This window comes from Mustela nigripes, chromosome 1 (assembly GCF_022355385.1).
Source record: "Mustela nigripes isolate SB6536 chromosome 1, MUSNIG.SB6536, whole genome shotgun sequence".
Classification (NCBI taxonomy): Eukaryota; Metazoa; Chordata; class Mammalia; order Carnivora; family Mustelidae; genus Mustela; species Mustela nigripes.
The window spans coordinates 244,376,305-244,395,769 of record NC_081557.1 but is presented as its reverse complement, the minus strand read 5'-3'; the positions used below and the strand labels follow the sequence as shown (position 1 = coordinate 244,395,769).

General features: G+C 45.2%; 1 protein-coding gene across 1 annotated transcript in view; it reads left to right on the top strand.

Moving 5' to 3' along the window:
- Positions 1–19,465, top strand: part of SCFD2 (sec1 family domain containing 2) — a 427,593-nt gene that overhangs the window by 389,558 nt on the left and 18,570 nt on the right. The window contains exons 6-7 of the mRNA XM_059383887.1: positions 3,878–4,023; positions 15,032–15,166. Of these exons, the coding sequence (XP_059239870.1) occupies positions 3,878–4,023; positions 15,032–15,166 (281 nt within the window). The remainder of the gene's footprint in view (positions 1–3,877; positions 4,024–15,031; positions 15,167–19,465) is intronic.

Here is a 19,465-nt window from a genome sequence, read left to right as displayed (position 1 = left end):
AGGGAGTCTGCCTGAGAGTCTCTCTCTTCCTCTCCCTTTGTCCCTCCTCCTGCTCAAGCTATCTCTCTCTCTCTCAAATAAGTCTTTAAGGGAAAAAAAGATTTCCTCTCTCCCTCTGCTCCAACTCCCCCACACTGCTTATGTGCTCTCTCTCTCTCAGAAAAAAAAAAAAAAAATTAGCCTTCTAGCTGAATTGTGTTTTAGAGAAATTGAAACATTTGTGTGGTATTAGAACAAGTGACCATCTTCATTTTTCCTGCCTTTTTTTTTTTTTACTTGAAAATCTGGTACAGAATGTCCAACACAACACTTAGATACAATTGATATGATTTCCAATATTTTAAATGGCTCAGGCTGAGAGTTTAGGGGAAGAAGCTACATGAATGAGTGAGAATCCAGAACCTTCCAGGGTTTCTCCTGGTTGCTTATTGACTAAAGCACTAGTTGTTCTGTCTCCGCTAGGGCTGTGATGCTAAGGGTAAGCAGGGTGTGGCATCAGCACATACCCTGTACCTTTGGATCTTAACGCTTTTTGGTTATGAGCCTCTGTAAGAATCAGGAGGTGGTTATGGACATGTTTCTCAGAAACTGACACTTTCTCCTTTCCACAAAGCTTGACATAGAGTTCTCAGGAGATCACATGAGCTCCTGACGTCCCTCCACGCCTCCCCTCCCCCTCTCCACAGTTCACTGAACATGGAGGCTTCGTCTCACTGTGCTTGACCACACTGATGTTTTTTTTTTTTTTTTCTTAATGTCACAAGTTGGACCTTTCTGGAAACCAGGAGTTAAAGACCAATCAGAGAATTTTTAGGATACAAAAATAAATATATATACTGGTCTTCGTCCCCAGTTCCTGGCATACAACTATTAGAGGATCTCCAGGGTGATAAGAATGTCTTCTATGCTAGTGGGATGACTAAGGGCTTGGGGCTCCTAACAGCTTCAGGGTGGGGGGCTTTTTTGCCAGAAAAACAAGAGCATGTGTGTAGAGAATTGGGAGTTTTCATCCCCATCCCCCCAACCTCCAGGAAAGAGAGAGGGGCTAGAAATTGGATCAATCACCAGCGGCCAGTAATTTAATCAATCATGCCTATGGAATGAAACTGCCATAAAAACTCTTAAACAGTAGGATCGGAAGAGCTTCTGGGTTAGTGAACACATCAAGGTGCTGGAAAGGTAGAGTGCCTGAAGGGGGCTCCTTCCCCCTGATATTGCACTGTGCATCTGTTCCATTTGGCTTTTCCTGAGTTGTATCCCTTGCAATGAACTGGCAACAGTAGGTAAAGTTTTCTGGTAGAGTAGGTGGTTTCCTGAGTTCTGTGAGCTGTTCTAGCAAAGTATTAAACCTGAGGAAGGGGTCATGGGAACCCTCAGAGGGTAGGTGATCTGTCGGGAGTGCAGGTGGCCATCTGGGACCTGCAACTGACATCTGAAATGGACCTGAACCTTTAAACTGTGGGGTCTACGCTAATGCTGTGTAGTTAGTGTCCCAAGTGAACTGAATTGTTGGACGTCCAGGAGGTGCCTGGAGAATTAGGCAATCGACTGACTGGTGTAGGGACATTCACACATTCATGTCAGATGTATTGGAGGTAAAGACAGCTCAGCATTTTGCCCTCCCTTAAAGAGTAATTACAGATGATGATCCACAGTCATTAAGAGTACAAGTTCAAGTACTCACATGCCACCTGGCTGTGAGTCAGGCGCCTTTGAATGTTCCTATATACGTTAGATACGCTCCATTTTAGTTTTACCTTGTTTGGATCTACCTCTGCTTCCTAAAAGCCATTTCTCCCTGTCAAAATCAACAAACATCTCCTCACTTCGCATCCACTAGGATCAATCAAGAAGGGTAACAATGAGCGTTGTTGAGGATGTGGAAAAATCACAACCGTCTTACACTGCTGGTAGAGGGCCAAATGGTGGGGTCATGTTGGAAAACAGCCAGGCAGTTCCTCAGAAGGCTAAACACAGAGTTGCCAACTCTATGGCAACAATCCTACTCCCAGATATTATCCGAGGGAAATGAATACGTATGTGTAGACAAAAATGTATAAAACTTAGCAGCCTTAGTCGGAATAGCCAAAATGTGAAAATGCATTCAACTGAGGAACACGTCTATAAAATGTGGTATATCCATACAGTGAATATTAGCGATAAAAAGAAACGAAGCAGTGATGTATACTACAACTTGGATGAGACTTGAAAACATTATGTTAAATTAAAGAAGTCAGTCCCAAAAGATCGTAGGTCTTATAGGACATTTATATGAAATGTCCAGAAATGGGAGATCCGTAGAGACAGAAAGCAGATTAGTAGTGCCAGGGACCAGGAGGAGAGTGGAAAAGGGGAGTGACAGTTCACAAGTATGGAGGTTCTTATTGAGGTGATTAAAAAATATTTTGAAATGAAATTGTGGTCATGATGGTCATACAACTATGTGAATAGACTAACAGCTATTGGGTTGTATACTTTAATTTTATGGCATTTAATTTGTATGGTATATGAATTATAGCTCAACAAAGCTGTTCCCCCCAATAATTATAGACTCCCAAAGAAGGATCCAGGTCATGTGTGTTTGAACGCCTTGGAAGTCCTGGTGTCCAGTGAGAGGGATTTGGGTGCAAGTACTGTATTTGGAAATATATTTCAGGAAGTGTAGTCAGGAAGTAGGGAAGTGAGACAGGGAAGGAAAGCCAATAGAGGGTCATTAATGAGTGAGTTATCATTGTGGGGCTCCATCCTTCTGGGACTGAGCAAAGGCCCTGAAGACCACAATTCAGAATTGTCTCACCAGGGAATGAGAAAGCTGGGTTGTTCCAATGAATGCCGACTTCCTAGGACTTCCAGTCTGCCCCACACAAAGGCCAAGCATGCTTCTACAACCAGAAGAAGCCCACAGACAAGAAAAGAGACAGAGACAGGAACACAGAGGCAAATAGATAGTCAGGCAGCTACTTGAGGTCAGAAGCAGAGTACACAAGAACTGTTCCCCAAACCTACGGTGATGTCCAGGGTGAATGAGCACATCTGGGCAGAGCATTGCCAGCCTCTGCTCACGGGGGTGTCTCCTAACCACTCTGTACCTTGCTTCCTGCATCCCCAAAATGGGGGAAATGATAGCTCCTATCTCATAAGGGTGCTATGCAGATGAATGTGTTAACGTATCTGAGTATTTGAGACCACCCAAAACCTCATCTTGAATCTGTTTTTTTTTGAAACTTCTGACTTATCCATAATCATTTCTCTTCTGAATGGGCTTCTAACAAGATAGAGAATAAATCCAGCTATTATAAGTGTCAAAGAAAAATAGAATCATTGCTGAGAACAGTCTTCATATTAGGCCCTCTTTGTGTGTTCCCAACTTTGAATGGCTGCATTTTGAAAGGCTCGCAAATGCTTTGAGAGCGCATTAGGCAGACACCCGTCCCAGCAAGATCTGTCCCCGGCACAGCTCTAGCATCTCTCAGTCTTGCTCTTGTATTTTCTGGGAACTGTTGGTGGGATTCAAGTAAGAGGGGTTCATCACAGCACTGTCTGGTACTTTTCTTGGTGTCTCTTCCTATTTTCCCAAAGCTAAGTTCTGAGGATACTAGACCTGGGGAGCTTTCGTTCTGTGAAGCTTCTATAGTGTGGGCATTGAAGCCAGTGGCCACCATCCCAGAAAATTCTGAGTTCTCCTTCTGTCAAAAGCATTTACACTTGGTATGTTCCATCGCTCGTGGAGGATTAAAACCACCCAGTTGGGGAACAGCCAGGGGTAAAATAGGGTGAAAAAGAAAATCCAACTGTGTTACCTCAAGCTCAAGCCTCCATGATTAAAACTTAATTTAAAGATGTGTTCACCCAAGAAAATCTCTCTGGATTGTTTCAGGCTGTGACTCTTCAATGACGCTGACATTTCAGAAATCCAAAATTGCTGCAGATAAGCTCTTCGCCTCACTTCAGGATATCGCCGGAGCTCGGAATCTCATGAAACAGTTTAAGTCTGTATATGCTCCTGGAAATCATACCCACCAGGCAAGTACATACGCCTGAAAGTAACCATCGAATCTGTGTTGTATTTTTAGGATTCAGGGACTGCCAAATGAAATTTCCATCTTAGCCTCTCTAAAACGAGGGATTTGTTCTAGGTGAACACCAAGTCCCCTGCCAGTTCAGAGTTCTGGGTTCCTCTGGATGTGAAAGCCTCTTGGTTCGTGTGCACTTACAGGCTTGATGCACTGGAATGGGGGCCAGCCATTTCTCTGTAGCTGTCTCATACGCAAGTCCATTTACTTCGTTGGGCCCTAGTTGCTATGGGTGCAGGCCAGAGGCTGGCCTTCTGTGATTCCCAAGTTTCTAGATCTTAGCGCTCCCTAAACATTCTGAAAAATTAGAACAAGATGACCTCATCATGCTATGGCAAGGAAAAAAGAAGTTCGTGACAGCAAAACCTTTATTGTTTAAAATTTCCCCACCACTTCCTAAGGGCAGTGGGGGAACTTTTAGAAAGGTATTTTGAACAGTGAGTATGACAATAGTATGGGAATCCAAGATTATAAGCTCGGTGAGGGAGGGGCCCCAGAGGGACCCAAAAGGAAGCTTAAGGAGTGAAGAAAGGCTGGAATCATGGAGGCTGGGCAGTCTCTGTTGAACAAGGATGGAGACACAGCTAAGGTTCCTGGTGGCCGAAGATAGCTATGAAGGAAGAACAGATGTTTCTGGTGGGAAAGATCATTAGGGGAGTGTGCCAGTGTCTTCTCCTTCATGTCCCCCATGAGATCTCAACAAAATCCACTCTGTTTGCTACAGCTGCTTGAGGTGCTGAATGTGCTATTGGTGGAGACTCCGCTATAGCAAGGGGTTCAGCTTTAGGATGCTGACCTTTTAAGGTGGGCATATAGACAAGAGCTAAGGTTATCTGCGAGAGTAGCCTAGCCAAATCCAGACTCTTCCTCCCATATATTCCTATAGTAGCCGATACCTTGAAGGGTGCCCCCCGATTGGGCTTGTCCTTTGATCCTCACAAGAAGTAAGCCAGGGAAGCATTATTACCCCGAGATCCAGGAAGGCCACGTGACTTGCCACAGACGCACGGGTGGCCAGGACCAGATGCCAGGTTTTGGCTGCCATTACGAAACCACCTCCCCACTACACCATGGAGCTCATGGAGGCTCTAGAAGTACTGATTGATGGTGCTGATGGGCATCGGAAATCACCCACCAACATATGAAAGACCTTGGAAACTGGCTCTCAACTTAGTAATGTCAATTCCCATCCTTTGTTCAATGACCTGAGAAACTACCACCACAAAATACAGATAAAGTCACTCAGATCATTCATTGTATGTAGTCTACTTGTTAAAAAAAAAAAATCACCAGTCTTAAATACAGGAGTAGGGACTAGTTCTAGAAGACAGAGAACTGGTGATTTATGATGATATTTAGACCAAAGAATGTCAAGAAGCAAGCGGCTGCTATAGTTGGCAAAGTGCAAACAAACCACCAATTAATAAGGTCTTTTCAGTTTTACAATCATCATTGTGACTAATTTAGCCAAATTTGCACAAACATGCGTTAGCCATAAATCTTGGGCATGATAAGGACAGTGATAAATTTTCTAGACTTTATCTCTGTGCTGCCAACACTGCCATTTCTCCAGACTGAGAACCCTGTCCTGCAGCCATTGCCTTTGGAAAATGAACTTTCCTTTGTCACATATACTCTCCTACAGTGAGTCAATGACATCGACCCTTTCACTGAAAATCCTAAATGTCAATGAGTGGGAAGTAGGGGCAAGGTAGGGAGTTATGTGTGTATCTTAAAGTGATTTAGTAAATAATGATCTAGACACATGCTCTGAAATGTACGACCATTAAAATGAATGAGGCAAATCCAAGTGCACTTAGCAGAACTGTATGTGAATCCTTGGCTCAGGCTCTGCTTCTTGGAGAGCTCAGACTAAAACAGAGGTTTATGATTCATTAGGTGGGGGGATAAAACATTCTGTCAAGCATGTGACATGCAATACATGTGTTTTTATCATATTTCAGAGGATTTGAGGGCATGCAAAGTATGAGAAAAAGACAAATGTCAAGACTAGATTCAGAGTCCAGCTGTGTCTAGTTTTGAAGGTGGGCCTTGACTGGGCAGCCCTCCTCCCAACGTGGTCCTCATCCCCGAGGCTCCCGTAGGGGCGGGCAGGGAAAGGAGGGGAGTGTGTTTTCTATGTCGCTCCATGCAGTTTCTACACAGCATCTAGTTGAGATGTTCTGGGCTCACTGGATACCCAGGAAGGCACTAGACCTGGCCCAGCCCCAGATTCCTATTCCAGTTCTGACCAGTGCTATGAATTTAGGCTCTCTCCCCTGGATCCCGGGGCCCCTACCTGCCCCGTGCTCCCTCCTAGCTCCCCTCTCTCCTACTCCGGAGCTCAAGCTGCCTCCCAGAACCACTCCTGTTGCACCTGCTCGCATCTGAGGCATCTCTTCTTTGACCTCTGTCCTTTAGCCCTTTGGGAAAGTGTATCAGCCACAGCCCAGAAAGCAGACATCACTTTCTTCATTTCAAGGAGAACATGATTTCATACAAGAAGTCATGTTCGTATAAAGTCTGTGGGAGAGCTGGAAGAGGGGGGTCCAGACTGCATCTCCAGAAATGATCCCAGAAGATCACTGCACACCTGGCTCTCCAAGGAAACCAGCCCTGCTGCAGCCAGGAGAGTGGGCATGGTGGGGATCGTGAGCTCTTGATGCAAGCTCTTGACTTGCAGAGAAGACTACCAAAGCTGGGCATGGCATCCACGTTTGTTCACCGTGGGGTTTCTGCAGAGCCTTGCTCAGTGCGTGCTTCCTAGGGGGTGGCTGGATAGGTGAATGGATGGATGGATGGACAGATGGACTGTGATTCTTACCCACTATGGCATTTCTAATGCTCTTAATTCTTAGTGAGATGGAATTTAACAACAACATGGGTTCACAGCTGAGCACAGAAGCACTGAGTTCAAAGGTCCAGAGCCCTATCTACTGTGTGACCTTAAGCAGGTGACTTCACCTCTCTGTGCCTAGTTCCTCCACTGCACAAAGGAGTGAATAATAACCATACCTCTCAGAAAGGTGCTCAGATGATTAAGTGAGTTCATACATGCAAAGCTCTTAGGATAGGAGCCGACAAAGACCACACTATGTAAGCTTTTGCTGCAACAGTTGCAGTCAAGGACAAAATGGGCCTCTTTTTTGTGCTCTTCTGTAGCATTTCACCTTTTCCTTGACTAGGGGATGGGCCCCATCGAAGGGGAGTCATTCTCAAGCCACTGCACTGTTAGCTGCTCTGGATAGTAAGGGCTTACTGCTGACGCCCGTTGGTCTGGAAAGTTTGTATTTGTTCCTGGACTGTGTTGAGTGGAAAGCTAAGCCCCCAGTTTTGCCTGTGCAGCAAGTCTTATGCTTTTGTTTCTTACTGCGAATGTTCTAGTTTAACAGGAGGCTTAACCTCCTCCCTAAACGTTTGATGTGCCGCTCATCCTCAGCTGGGGCATCAGGAGGCCATTAGGCCCATGTCTCAGGGCGAAGAACTTCTGGGCCCTTTCAGACAAAATACTGTCTGACTTCTCGCATGACTTGCTTTGGCAGAAGCCTCCAAGTGCTGTGCTGGGCTTGCTGGGGGAAGTTTTCCACGGATGCCTACTGTCTTCTGGGCCTCTGGCTGGCAGAACAAGAGTATTTAGAGCCAGGGGTGCCCGAGGAGGCCTAATTCATCTGGTGCCTGGTGAATTATGGCTCTCGAACAGTCTGCAGGTGCAGTCTCTTTGTCAGTGATCCTCGCTGTTCTTTTCCAAGTGCTAAGCTCGCTTCTTCCTCTTCCTCCTGATTCTGTCTTCCTCACTCCAGACCTGCTAGTACCCCTTTGGAAAGAAGCAACACAAAATGGGACAAAACTGGGGGTCAGGAGACTTGGCTCTGTCCTGTACCCCACTTCTAACTGCCTATGTGAACTCAAGCAAATTAGTAAATAGCTTTGGGCTTAGTTTTTTGCCCTTTTTTTTTTTTTTTTTCATTGAAGTTGAAGAGACTACACTCAAAATTTTACAAAGTAATCTGCTTCTGGTTTGAAGGAAGGATGGATGGGTGGATAGATGGATGAACAGATAGGCAAATGAACCACTTTTTAATCTGCAGAGCAAACTATTTCCTTTAAGAAGATGAAAGGGGGAAAAAAAATCAGTGATAGTAAAGCCAAAAATAAAAATAAATGAGCCATGGAACAACCAAAGCTCTCAGCAGTTTTGAACAGATGTTTTTCTATACCGTCATAGACTGAGACAAAATGAACCCTCTCTCTACAAGAGTATTCGAACCAATTTTGTGGGAAAGGGAGAAGCACCTAGGATGGAGAGGGCCCATGGCCACACCAACACCAGTCAGCAAAGCCAAGGGAAGCAGGGGATATAGCTGTGGCAACAACTCAGGTTTTCTTGCAAACTGATTATCTTGGGCCATATTACAGATGCACCAAATTCAGGAAGATGTTGGAGTTTAGACTCGTTTCTAGAAATTTTCTCTTGACTTATGTATAATATCAGAAACTATTATCCTCAGTACCTGTGTTCAAAACCTAGAATCAGGTCAATAAAAGAATCTTCTAGACCTAATCACATATCTACCACAAGAGTAACCAGAGACATAAACACAAATATTTTAATCTTCATATTTTGATTTACTGTAGTATTTTTAAAAGTCCAGTTTGTTCTGGAAGAGATACTGGCCATTTAAAGGAAAAGGAGAAAGCTTTGGTATAAGATCAGGTTTTTTGAAACTTCAATTTTTTCACATTTAATGCCAATCTAGGGATCTCATTAGGCTCTACCAAACTTTCTGGCTATCCTCATAAGGCTGTCATAAAGGGCCACATTATGATTTTCATAGTCCTACTCACTTTTGCCTTTATGGACCTCTTCCTCTATTAAAAAAAATACTAAAAATTATATGGTACAATTACATTGGTACAGAGACAATATTCTATATCAGAACATTATCTTTGCTCTAAAAGTTCGTTTGTTTCCTTCTGATTTTAAACTAGTACATTTCCACGGACCCCTAAAAGTCTTGTGGGCTCTAGGCACTGTGCCTTCTGTGCCTAATGGGTTAGTCAGCTATGGGGTCAAAGCCCCACTTGGCACCAGTCTTCCCAGGACAGGAGCATAGCTAGCCATGAGGGGGTCGCATGCGTGTTTCTTCCCTGGAGTGGTCCTTGTCACCCAGGAGCTACCCAGTTTGGTCCCAAGATAACAGCTCCGAAGTGAAGGAACTAGACTCACATCTAGAGAGGTTTGGGGGCAGGAGTCTCCTGGCTTAAAAACTTCATATCCTCTAGGAGCCAGTTTCTCTGCAACAAGTCTGTGGACATAGCTCCCAGTGTTCCTCCAAGGGACATGCCCAGTTATACAAGAGTCATCGTGCCCAGAGAAGCCCAGAGCTCTGGCTTTCTGGCCAATATTTCAAGCTCTCTCCAATCTAATGCAATTTACTAAGCAGGGGTCAATTTTATCATAAGCCATCTTGCCTGGCTACAGTTTGACATTCTTCTCTTATCAGGTTACCATGGAAACCGAGCTAGAAAGTTAACCAAAGGTCAAATTCTTATGCAGAAGAGGGGGGAAAGGGCTTAATAATCCTTTGCCTATAACAGGCAACTTGCCAGTTAAAGAAATAATCATATTAATGTTACAGTACAGACTTTACTGTGTGTCTGTGTCAGAGACAATGTTCCCTGAAGTCCATTTCCCTTTCCTCCTGGGCACAGTTTGACCACAATTTCCAGATTCCCTTGTGAGTAAATGTAGGTTTGTGACTAATTCCGGCCAATGAACAATGGGTAGAAGTGATACAGATCGTTTTCAGGCTGAGCGCATAAAATCTGTCTGGAAATCCTCCATGCTTGCTCTCGTGCACCTACTGATGAGACACAGAGCTCCCATGTGGGATTCCGGTGCCCTAGGGAATGGGGCACCAATGGACAGAAGGAACCTGGGTACCTGTACAGTTGTGTAGGGCAGAGACCCCCTAGTGTCAGCATACCCCGAATGTGATATAAGCGAGAAATAAATGACCAGCAAGAACAGGAAAGAATGAATTTGTTGGTGTTTTTCATTCCTCTCCAACCCACCCCCAAAGGTGTACTGACAGAGAATGTTAGATTAGGAAAATTAAATGACTCTGCCTAACTCTCTTAATGTCGGAGGAAAGCATACAACTGATCCCCCCTCTCCCCCCCAGCTGTCCCTAACATGGGGGAGAACTTTGAGTAGAGCACCAGGGGAAGACATCTCTCCCCTATCACCACCTTCTATGTGGTCCTTTGCCAAGAGGTGAGTGGCTTCTGGTTAAATAGAAAATTCCATGACAGTCAGAGGTTTCTCATCTAAGAAGCCATTGCTGAAGCCCGGCATTCCAATCGGATTTCAGTCACATGATTTGGGACCAACCTCCGTGGCTGAGAGGAAGAAGCCAAAGGTTCTCGTCATGAAAATCCTCATTGGAAAAACTAAGAAATGTGTTTGGGAAGAGGTCATGAGGCCGGTACTGCTTTTATGCCTGAGAAAGTCTTTCTCAAGTTGTGCTCTTTAAATGGACAATGTTAGTCCGTTGTTCTGTGCTTAGCTGTTTTAGTAAAGGATTAGAGGTTTTCTATATATGTAAGTGGGAAATCCTATCAACGTCCCTTTGGTAAAGTATGTGGTTTAGTGTGCTTTTGGTTACAAGTGAAAACAAAAAATGCAAGAAAAAAGCTCAAACTGGCTTAAACCAGGAAGGTAATTCATTGGATTCTGTGACTTCTAAGTCGAGAGAAGGGAGGGCGTCCAGTGGTGAGGAGCCCTTGCTGGGGTGATGCTGGTGGGAACAGCGAATTGAATGGGGAAGAGCATGATCTCTCACTTCCTGCCGCCACTCTCCCTCTAGTGCCCCCTGATGGCAGGCTACCCCGTCTAGTGTCTCGGAGCTAAGTACAGAAGACAGCGCGTGGAGTTGAGAGACAACAGCTTAATCACCATCACATCTCTGGAGCAGATGATTTTTCCACATTGCTGTCAAATGAAAAGATAATCCGAGAGAATGCAGCCAAGAAATCTAAGAAATGAGTATCACGGAGCTAGGTCAGGCAGTTAATGAATGAGAGCAATTATGTTATTGTTCTGGATTATGTGATGGGTTTGTTATCTGTTACTTTCTGTATGGAAGTTGTGATTTCTTTCCTCACTCTCAGTAAATGTAACCTACATACTTGAGAAAAATAAAAATAAAAAGGATTTACAATCTTCCCCAGTGGCATACAAGGATCGCAAAATCCCAAGAATGAAGGTAGTAAGGGCCTTGCAAATCTCTGCTCACCCCCACGGGGGACCCCAGCTCAGTGGGTATTTTGAACTGGGTGCTTCGTTGACCAGAGCTTAGCAAAAAGTGGAGCAAGGGAGAGGACAGGATCCCCAGCCCCCCTGCACTTCCTTCTTTCCCTTGACCCCCTCCCCCGAGGCTGCGCTGGAGAGAACCATCACCCCCAGCCCACTGCCCCCTGCACGGAGGAGTTACTGAGTCTAGCATTTTAGCTAGATGATAGACTTTTCCTGTGGCTGAGCTCCTTCTCCCATCACAACTCTTCCTCTTGGCAGGAAGCACATCCTTTGGAGAGCAACAACCTGGTGGTGTTTGTTGTAGGATAGGGAACATACTCTCCCCTCTCTTAATCATGACAGCCTACATGTATTTCTCTGGGGTTCCACTTCAAGTTATTCTAGATATCTGCATACAGGCTAATACATTAAATAAATGTAAGCTCCTGGAAGGAAGACACAGCCCTTTACTTACTTACTTACTCACTTATTTAACATAACTCCTTGGCCAGGAGAGAGCCCAGCGTGGGGTGTGAACTCACGACCCTTGAGATCAAGACCTGAGCTGAGCTAGAGAATTGGAGAACTGCCTGAGCCACCCAGCACCCCAGTTTCTTTATCTTCCCTTTGCACTTTGTATCAGAATTTCGTTCAGTTGCAAGTCACAAAGATCTGAGAGCTAACGGCTTAAACAGGAGGGTTAGAAAGGGAAAGAGCAGCCTTTTCTCTTTTGGAAAAGGAGCATTTTCGAGTCCCACTACCCTCCTGCTTACATCCCATTGTCCAGAACTTTGTTACTTTGTTACCGGGCTGTACCAGGCTGCAAGGACCAAGGAAAAAGTCAATGAGTGTCGAGGAAATGCTGATAAGGGAGCAGAATTTTGGTCAAAGGACTTCTCTTTGGAGAACAGTTTAAAGTTTACATTGAGAGTCAATGTCCAGAAAGGCTGAGATGACAGAAGGGCTCTCGAGACAGTTTACTTAGAGACGATGATGTGCAAAATTCAGAGGCCGTTCCACGACCCCATTTTTCTTTAACATGGAAAATATTTATTGGATCCTATTAAGATTCCAGAAGTATACCTGTGAACTTTAGAACATTTGGCCAAAGAAAAAATAATGTCCCCTACTCCCAGAACCTATCTAGACATAGCCCTAATTAACATTCTGGAGGGCTTTACTTCAGTCTCTTCCGTGCATAAATAATTTGTTAATTTTTAACAAGTAAAAAAAAAAATGAAATAAACAAACAAACAAAAAACACCATTCTTGCTGTTTGCCGTGGTGTTTTAACTGTTTTTGGAAAAGCGATATATTAAAATGCACCCCCCCAACTGCCCCACCCCCCCCCTTTTCCCTCGCCCTGCTCTCCACTCCGGGATCACTGCTCCTGGCAGTCTCTGTAAATCCCATCACAATTAATCTTCTGTACATTTAGCAGATACAAGCTTCCAAATCCCCTGGAACACATTTTACATAAATGCCAGCCCAACAGACGCTCTGTTCTCACCTTGCCGTTTCCACCCACACTTTATTCTGCTTTTTGCCAGATCAACCCCAGAGCTTCTCCCTTAGCTTCCGTGCCATTTCTTCCTGTGGCCGTGACCCATTTATTCCCCAGCTGCTTCTGATGGGCACTTGTTGCTTCCAGTCTCCTGCTATTACAAACAATGGCAGTGGCCTTTTATAGGTCTCATTTGCATATGTTAACATATTGATAGGATAAATTCCTAGAGGCGGAACTGCCACATCAAATGCACTTGTAATAGTGATAGGAGCTGCCCAGTTGCTCTCCACGCTGATTGTAACAACTTGCACGCCCACCAGCAAATCTATGAGGGTCTTAAAATCCATCTTAATACAGCTTTAGAATGGGGAAGGTTGAATCATAGAGTTTGCTTTTTTTTTCTTCTGTCTTAATGGTATTCCTGCTCAGTGCTCTACCTTTCATGAGTATTTACCTGTGAGATCCCTGAGTGTACAGGGGTCTGGAGTCGGTTGGACTAATGAACATGAAGGCTGTACCTGTCGGCTGAACAGTTCCTACTTCTCCCTGCATTTTATCCCTGATAGAGGCACTGACATTCTAGCTGAATGATAGTGTTTTCCTAAGATTTTATTTTTAAGCGATCTTTACACACAACTTGGGGCTCTAACCTACAACCCAAGATCAAGAGCCATGCGCTCTACTGACTGAGATAGCCATGTGCCCCTAAATAATTGTTTCTTATTTTGATGGTTTGACCCTGCTTTTTCCTAAAATATTTTAAGGAAGAAAGTTGGAATAAAGGGAAAATAATAGTAAAAAAAATGACTATAAGGAAAGCAAGGTGAAGCCAGAGATTAAGTCAGTTCATCCAACGGCCTCAGCATTTTCACTTAATCCGTGTACCAGTCATAGGTCTGGATGATGGTCTCTTGCTCTTAATTCTAGAACTTGCTAGGGTCAGGTCACAGATTTGGCCAAGGCCAAGAGCCAAAGAGTTCAAAACATCTGGCTCCATGGGAATCTGGCTCTTCCAAGGCAGTAATAATCACCCGAGTGCGTGGAGAGGATACAGTGTTTCTTCTCTCAGCGTTTGTGCTCCAGCGTTCGTGCTCCAAACTCACATGCCCTGCGGGACTGGAGAGCGGAGACAGAGCAGGTCTGGGAGGAGGGCGGTCAGCTGGTGCGAAGGGAAAAACAGAGGATGAGGAAGAGCTTGGTAGGAAGAAGAACAAGGCACGAGGAGTGGAGGACATGCCCAGAAAGTGCCCTGGTCCAAAACAGAAATATCGTGAGGACAGGCAGAGATGCACCACTGATCAGACTGTAGGCGCCGTAGCAAATCAACATCAACTTCACTCTGCTGGAATTCTTTCGTACCACATGGCCTGCTTTTTCTAAGCCCTGACCTTGGCCACATTCCTGTTTGGCATCATGGCTTTGTTTTCTGGCCAAGTCCTACTTGGAGTTGAGCTCTATAGAGGAAGAAGGGATTGCGTTAGGCTTGGATCGTGGCAATACATCATATGAAAACACGCCAGTTCCTAGCAGAGGGGAGCATAACCCTAAGAATGTTCAGGAAAATTGGAGACCATCTTCATGTCTGTGTCAAATGACAATACTTTGCTTTCCCGTATTCTTCATATATAAAATTGTCACTTTATTTTCTTTTTTTTAAGATTATTTATTTATTTACTTACTTGACAAAGAGAGAGCGAGAGATCACAAGTAGGCAGAGAGGCAGGCAGAGAGAGGGGGGAAGCAGGCTCCCTGCAGAACAGAGAACCCCAGGTGAGGCTCCATCTCAGGACCCTGAGATCATGGCCTGAGCCAAAGGCAGAGGGTTAACCCACTGAGCCACCCAGGTGCCCCAAAATTGTCACTTTAAACCCAGATTTTAAAAAAGTAGTCCTACTAGGATTACAGCTCTGACAAGAGATACTTGCTAGTAGAAGGGGAGAAGAATAAAAAATGGCATTAGGGTATTAGGTTGAAATTTACCCAAAAAAAACCCCAGTGTTGTTATAGTTGCCTTTTCATACACACAAAGTCATAGCCATTGCTCAGTTTCCAAAATAAACGTGTTTTGCTTCATTTGGTGCAAATAAAGCTATCATCTCTCCAGACAAACCAAACAAACCCTTTAATTTATAACACAGTATTTTGTCTTTCCAGGCATCCTACAAGCCATTGTTGAAGCAGGTTGTGGAAGAAATATTTAATCCTGAGAGGCCAGACCCAGTGGATATTGAACACATGTCTTCAGGCCTCACTGACCTCCTTAAAACTGGATTCAGCATGTTTATGAAGGTAAAGTAATCCTGATTGTCTGGCTTGCTGTCTTTGCTGGGCATGAAAATGCTGCCACCAGTTCACCCTGAGGAAGACCATATAGGACAACCTCTGGTGTTTGGGCTCTTCTGAAATCAGGTGCCATCTTTATTTAACTTGGGTCATAAGCAACCTGACCTTCCAGCCTTAGCCAGCTTCTTTTGACCTAAGCGCTATGGTGTTTTTTCAGTGGATACATGAGGATACGAGCTCCCTAGGATAACACGAATGAGAACGTTTCTCCTCCTTGGCTCACATTTCACCTAATCCGTCTGCTAGTCACAGGTCTTGATGATGGTCTTTTGCTCTTAATTCTAGAACTTCTGTAGAGTAGTGAATGACTCAGTCCCATGACTCGCATCACCCCCAAATCCATTCAAAACACTTTCGTTTTCGCCTCGTGGACTCCCAGTTGCCAATGGCTAGACTTTCTCTGGCTAATATCAAGGAGAGGTCAAAATGACTGAACAGCCTTTGCCATGGGGATGAAAAAGGAGGAAAAGTACACAAATGAGATCTATTTTTAACTCACTATAAAGTTTCTAAATTTAAAAGGATCTAAACAAGATTACAGGCTGGCCTCCTAGTCTATGCCAGGATTTCAGTCGTAATAACTCTTGGAAATAACAGAATGTTTTGCCTACTTCAAAGCGTCTTTGAAATCATGGATTAATCTACAGAGAAGATCTGGCCTTTCAGAGTTCAATAAATGCATATGCCAGGAAAACTGGTCCACTCGAACAGCCAGAGGACAGAAACCAGACAATGAGACTCTAGACAAAGCAGTTAAGTGGGCTGGAGGGGCTGCCCGGGTCTCCTTCCTGCTGCCTCCGATTAGCACTGCCTATTACTCCGTGTGCCAGATGGATTTTCCCCGTATTTATTTACTTATTTATTTACTTATTTTTAAAGATTTTATTTATTTATTTGACACAGAGAGAGAGATCACAAGTAGGCAGAGAAGCAGGCAGAGAGAGAGTGGGGGGAAGCAGGCTCCCTGCTGAGCAGAGAGCCCGATGTGGGGCTCCATCCCAGGACCCTGGGATCATGACCTGAGCCGAAGGCAGAGGCTTTAACCTACTGAGCCACCCAGGTGCCCTAGATATTTATTTTTAGTATATAATGTATTACAGATCAGCTTCTTAAAAGTGTGTGGGGACTCCTCTGTAGAATGGAAGCCTAAGGTTGTCCAGTAGCCCTTCACGATGGCTAGTTTGTGTAGAAACTTCCAGACTAGACATGGTCTCCAAACCCTTCTCCACTTGAGTACCCTCTTCCTTCCCTCATGAGCTTGGACTTCGCCCTGACAAGAGGCTAAAATGACAAGTGTGGGCTTCCAGGACCCAAGCAGGGAGATCTGAGGCCGGCTCCACAGGCCCCATGTGCTTCCCCAGTCAGGCCACTGCCTCTGTGGTTGGCTGGGGGCACAGTGAAGGTTCCAGCCTGCCTGCTCTCTGCTCACCAGACGCATTTGCAGTCAGCGAAGACACACAGTGCAGGCAAGACCCTCTGTCTCGCTCTTGGCCAGCGGTGTCCTGCAGAGACAACTGTTTCTTCTTAGCAAATGGGTCCTGTGACCAAATTGGCTGAAACAAAAAATTATATTGCTTCTGAGGGCACAGTGCCTTTCCTATGCTCCTGGACTTTGCAAGTATCAGGTCAATATGGAGCCTCCCTTGTGGGAGACGATCGGCTTGCGTTTTCCATTACTGTTTCATGAACCGTGACACATCACATTTTTAAATTCCCCTTTTACGCTCTGCAGAGTGTTTTCTGCAGCTCTGTCTCTGACAAGAAGCTTTACTGTCCTAAGGAGGATTTTTGCCTAGGAAGATGCTTGGGGCCATCCTGGGCTGCTGTGTCTCTCTGACTTCCTATCCCTGGGGTTGGGACTCATGAAGAAATGCTCTGGCCCCTTGAGACTGATCTCAAAGGGAAGTTCCCAAGTAATGCATTTCAGAAAAAGGAAGAATTTGTATTTTCCCAGCAGCTGTCGGAATCCGCTCCTCAGCCCCCAGCTGCCAGGCTCTGCTCTCAGTTGCCAGGGGATGTCATCAGTCTGCAGGGGCTGGGAAGAATCTTGGCGGGCTGGGCACAAAACCCTCCCCACCCCGCCACCCCAATGGAGAGGAGTTTTGTTCTGTTGCTACATGGGCTTCCATGGCTGACTCTTCCCACGACACCGTGGAACTTGAAAAGAAACATTACCTCTGGCTCGTGCATTCAGGGCTTGAACAAAACAAATGGGATAAAATGTAGAGAAGAACGGTCAGTAGGGCCTTGAGGACTAACTGCGATTTCCCAAGGAGCTCTGTCTTTGAGATGGAGGGAAGCCATCAGGAAAGAGTGTGTTGTACTCTGCTCTAAGACCCGTGGAGAGAAGAGCTTGCAAGATGTGTGTTTAAACAAGAGTCTCTGCCTCAAACCAAAACTCTGTGCGAGAGAAGTCAAGGCCACTGCAGTTTGCCCTGACTGAAGTCCGAACCTCCTCTGCGTCCTACCGCAACTTGTTACCATCTCCTTCCTGCATTGCTTTCATGTGCTTTCCTCCATAAAGGCTGTCCAGAGAACTCCCCTGTTCTGTTCTGGTTATCTCTTGCTGCGTAAGAAGCCATCCTGAAACACTGACTTAACGTACTATTGGTCACTGATTTCATTCATGAATCTGGACTCCGGGCAGAGCTCAACAGAGCACGATTCACCTTCAAGATGGCACCGATGCGTACCAGCAAGTTGATGCTGCCCATCAGCTGGTAGCCCAGCCTGGCCCGTGAGCGAAGGGACGAGGTTCCTTTCTGTCACCCTGCGCTTCCTTCACAACATGACGGCTGTGGTCAAGGGCAAGCGTCCTCACAGAGAGCCAGATAGAAACCTCAGAAGTCATGTGGCGTCCCATCCACAGTGCTCTGTTGGTCGAGGCAGTTACACGTACGCAGCTGGGTTCAAGGAGAGGGGACACACTCTTCTCCTCTTGGAAAGGGAGCAGGAACATGAGGAGCAGAAATTATTGTCATGGCCACTTTTGGAAAACACAGTCTGCACTGGGACCGAATATGCCCTTGACTGTCCAGCCTGACAGGACAGCATGTGGCAGATTCTGAGAGTTTTCCCTCCAGGCTAGAGGATAGAAAATTCTCTGGTGCTCTTGACATTGGTTTCAAAATAAGTGCTCCCAGAAAAGCTCTGATAACGAGACACCTGCCTGTTCGCCATAATTTTTTTTTTAGTAATATAATCTCAAAACCAATCAACAACCTACCAACCAAACAAAACCTTCCTGCGTGATAAGACACGACAGGACTTTCCTCTGCTGGGTTCACTATGTCAGGCCCTAGAAGGTAAAGCAGACAAGCTGGGGAGAAGAGCGAGTGTGCCCACAAGACCATTCTTCGGATGGTTCTGAGACAGTGTTCCGCGTCAGCTACGTACACTCGTCAAACAGAGGATAGACTTGTGGTTACCCACATAAAGCTGTGGGCTTCAAAGGGCAATTCCTGGAGGAAGGCGGGGGGACTATCAAACTGGGGAGAGACAGCTTTGGCAGAGCCTGACATTCTTCAAACAACCAAGCATTTCTCCAAGATGCTTGTGCACAGAGCACCTTGATCTCCTTACGGGAAAGCTTGATAGTGATCTAATAAATAAATCGAAACATACCTTACCCCTCGTGCTTCAACGTTAATTTAATTTAAAACTAGCATGTCTAATAGGCAGCACTTTTAAAAATGCATTTCTGGAATTTGTGGTTTGGATTTCAGTCTCCTGAAAATAATAGACTTTATATCTACTCCATGTGTTTGGCCCCCAACTTGTTTTGACTAAAGGACATGATTTGCCAAGATGTTTTCTCTGCTGGAATTGGCATGAGGAGGGCAGGTTTTATCTAATGAAATTGCGTGAGGCCCTTTTACCTCCTTTTATCTATGTTTTTTAAGAAGGTTTTTGTTGTTGTTGTTCCATTTCCTATGTGGCCATGCTTAATTGGAAAATATTAAAAGATTTAGGAAAAAGACTCAAAGAAGACCCGGTGCTCACCTCTGGGCCCTTTTCTGAATTGAGATGAGAGCTCCGTCGCCTTGAGCCTGCAAGGGCAGATGGAAAAGCTGCTCGGCAGGCCCTGAGAAGCTGGTAGTGAAAAGAGATCAGAATTGAAACTCTTCCAGCTGCAATGAAGATACCAACAAAATGCACGACTTCATCATTTCTTATGAATCCATTTGTGGCGAAGACCGAAGAGGGTCTTGGGAAGCTTGGGGCAGCCGTGTGGTGGGCCTCAGG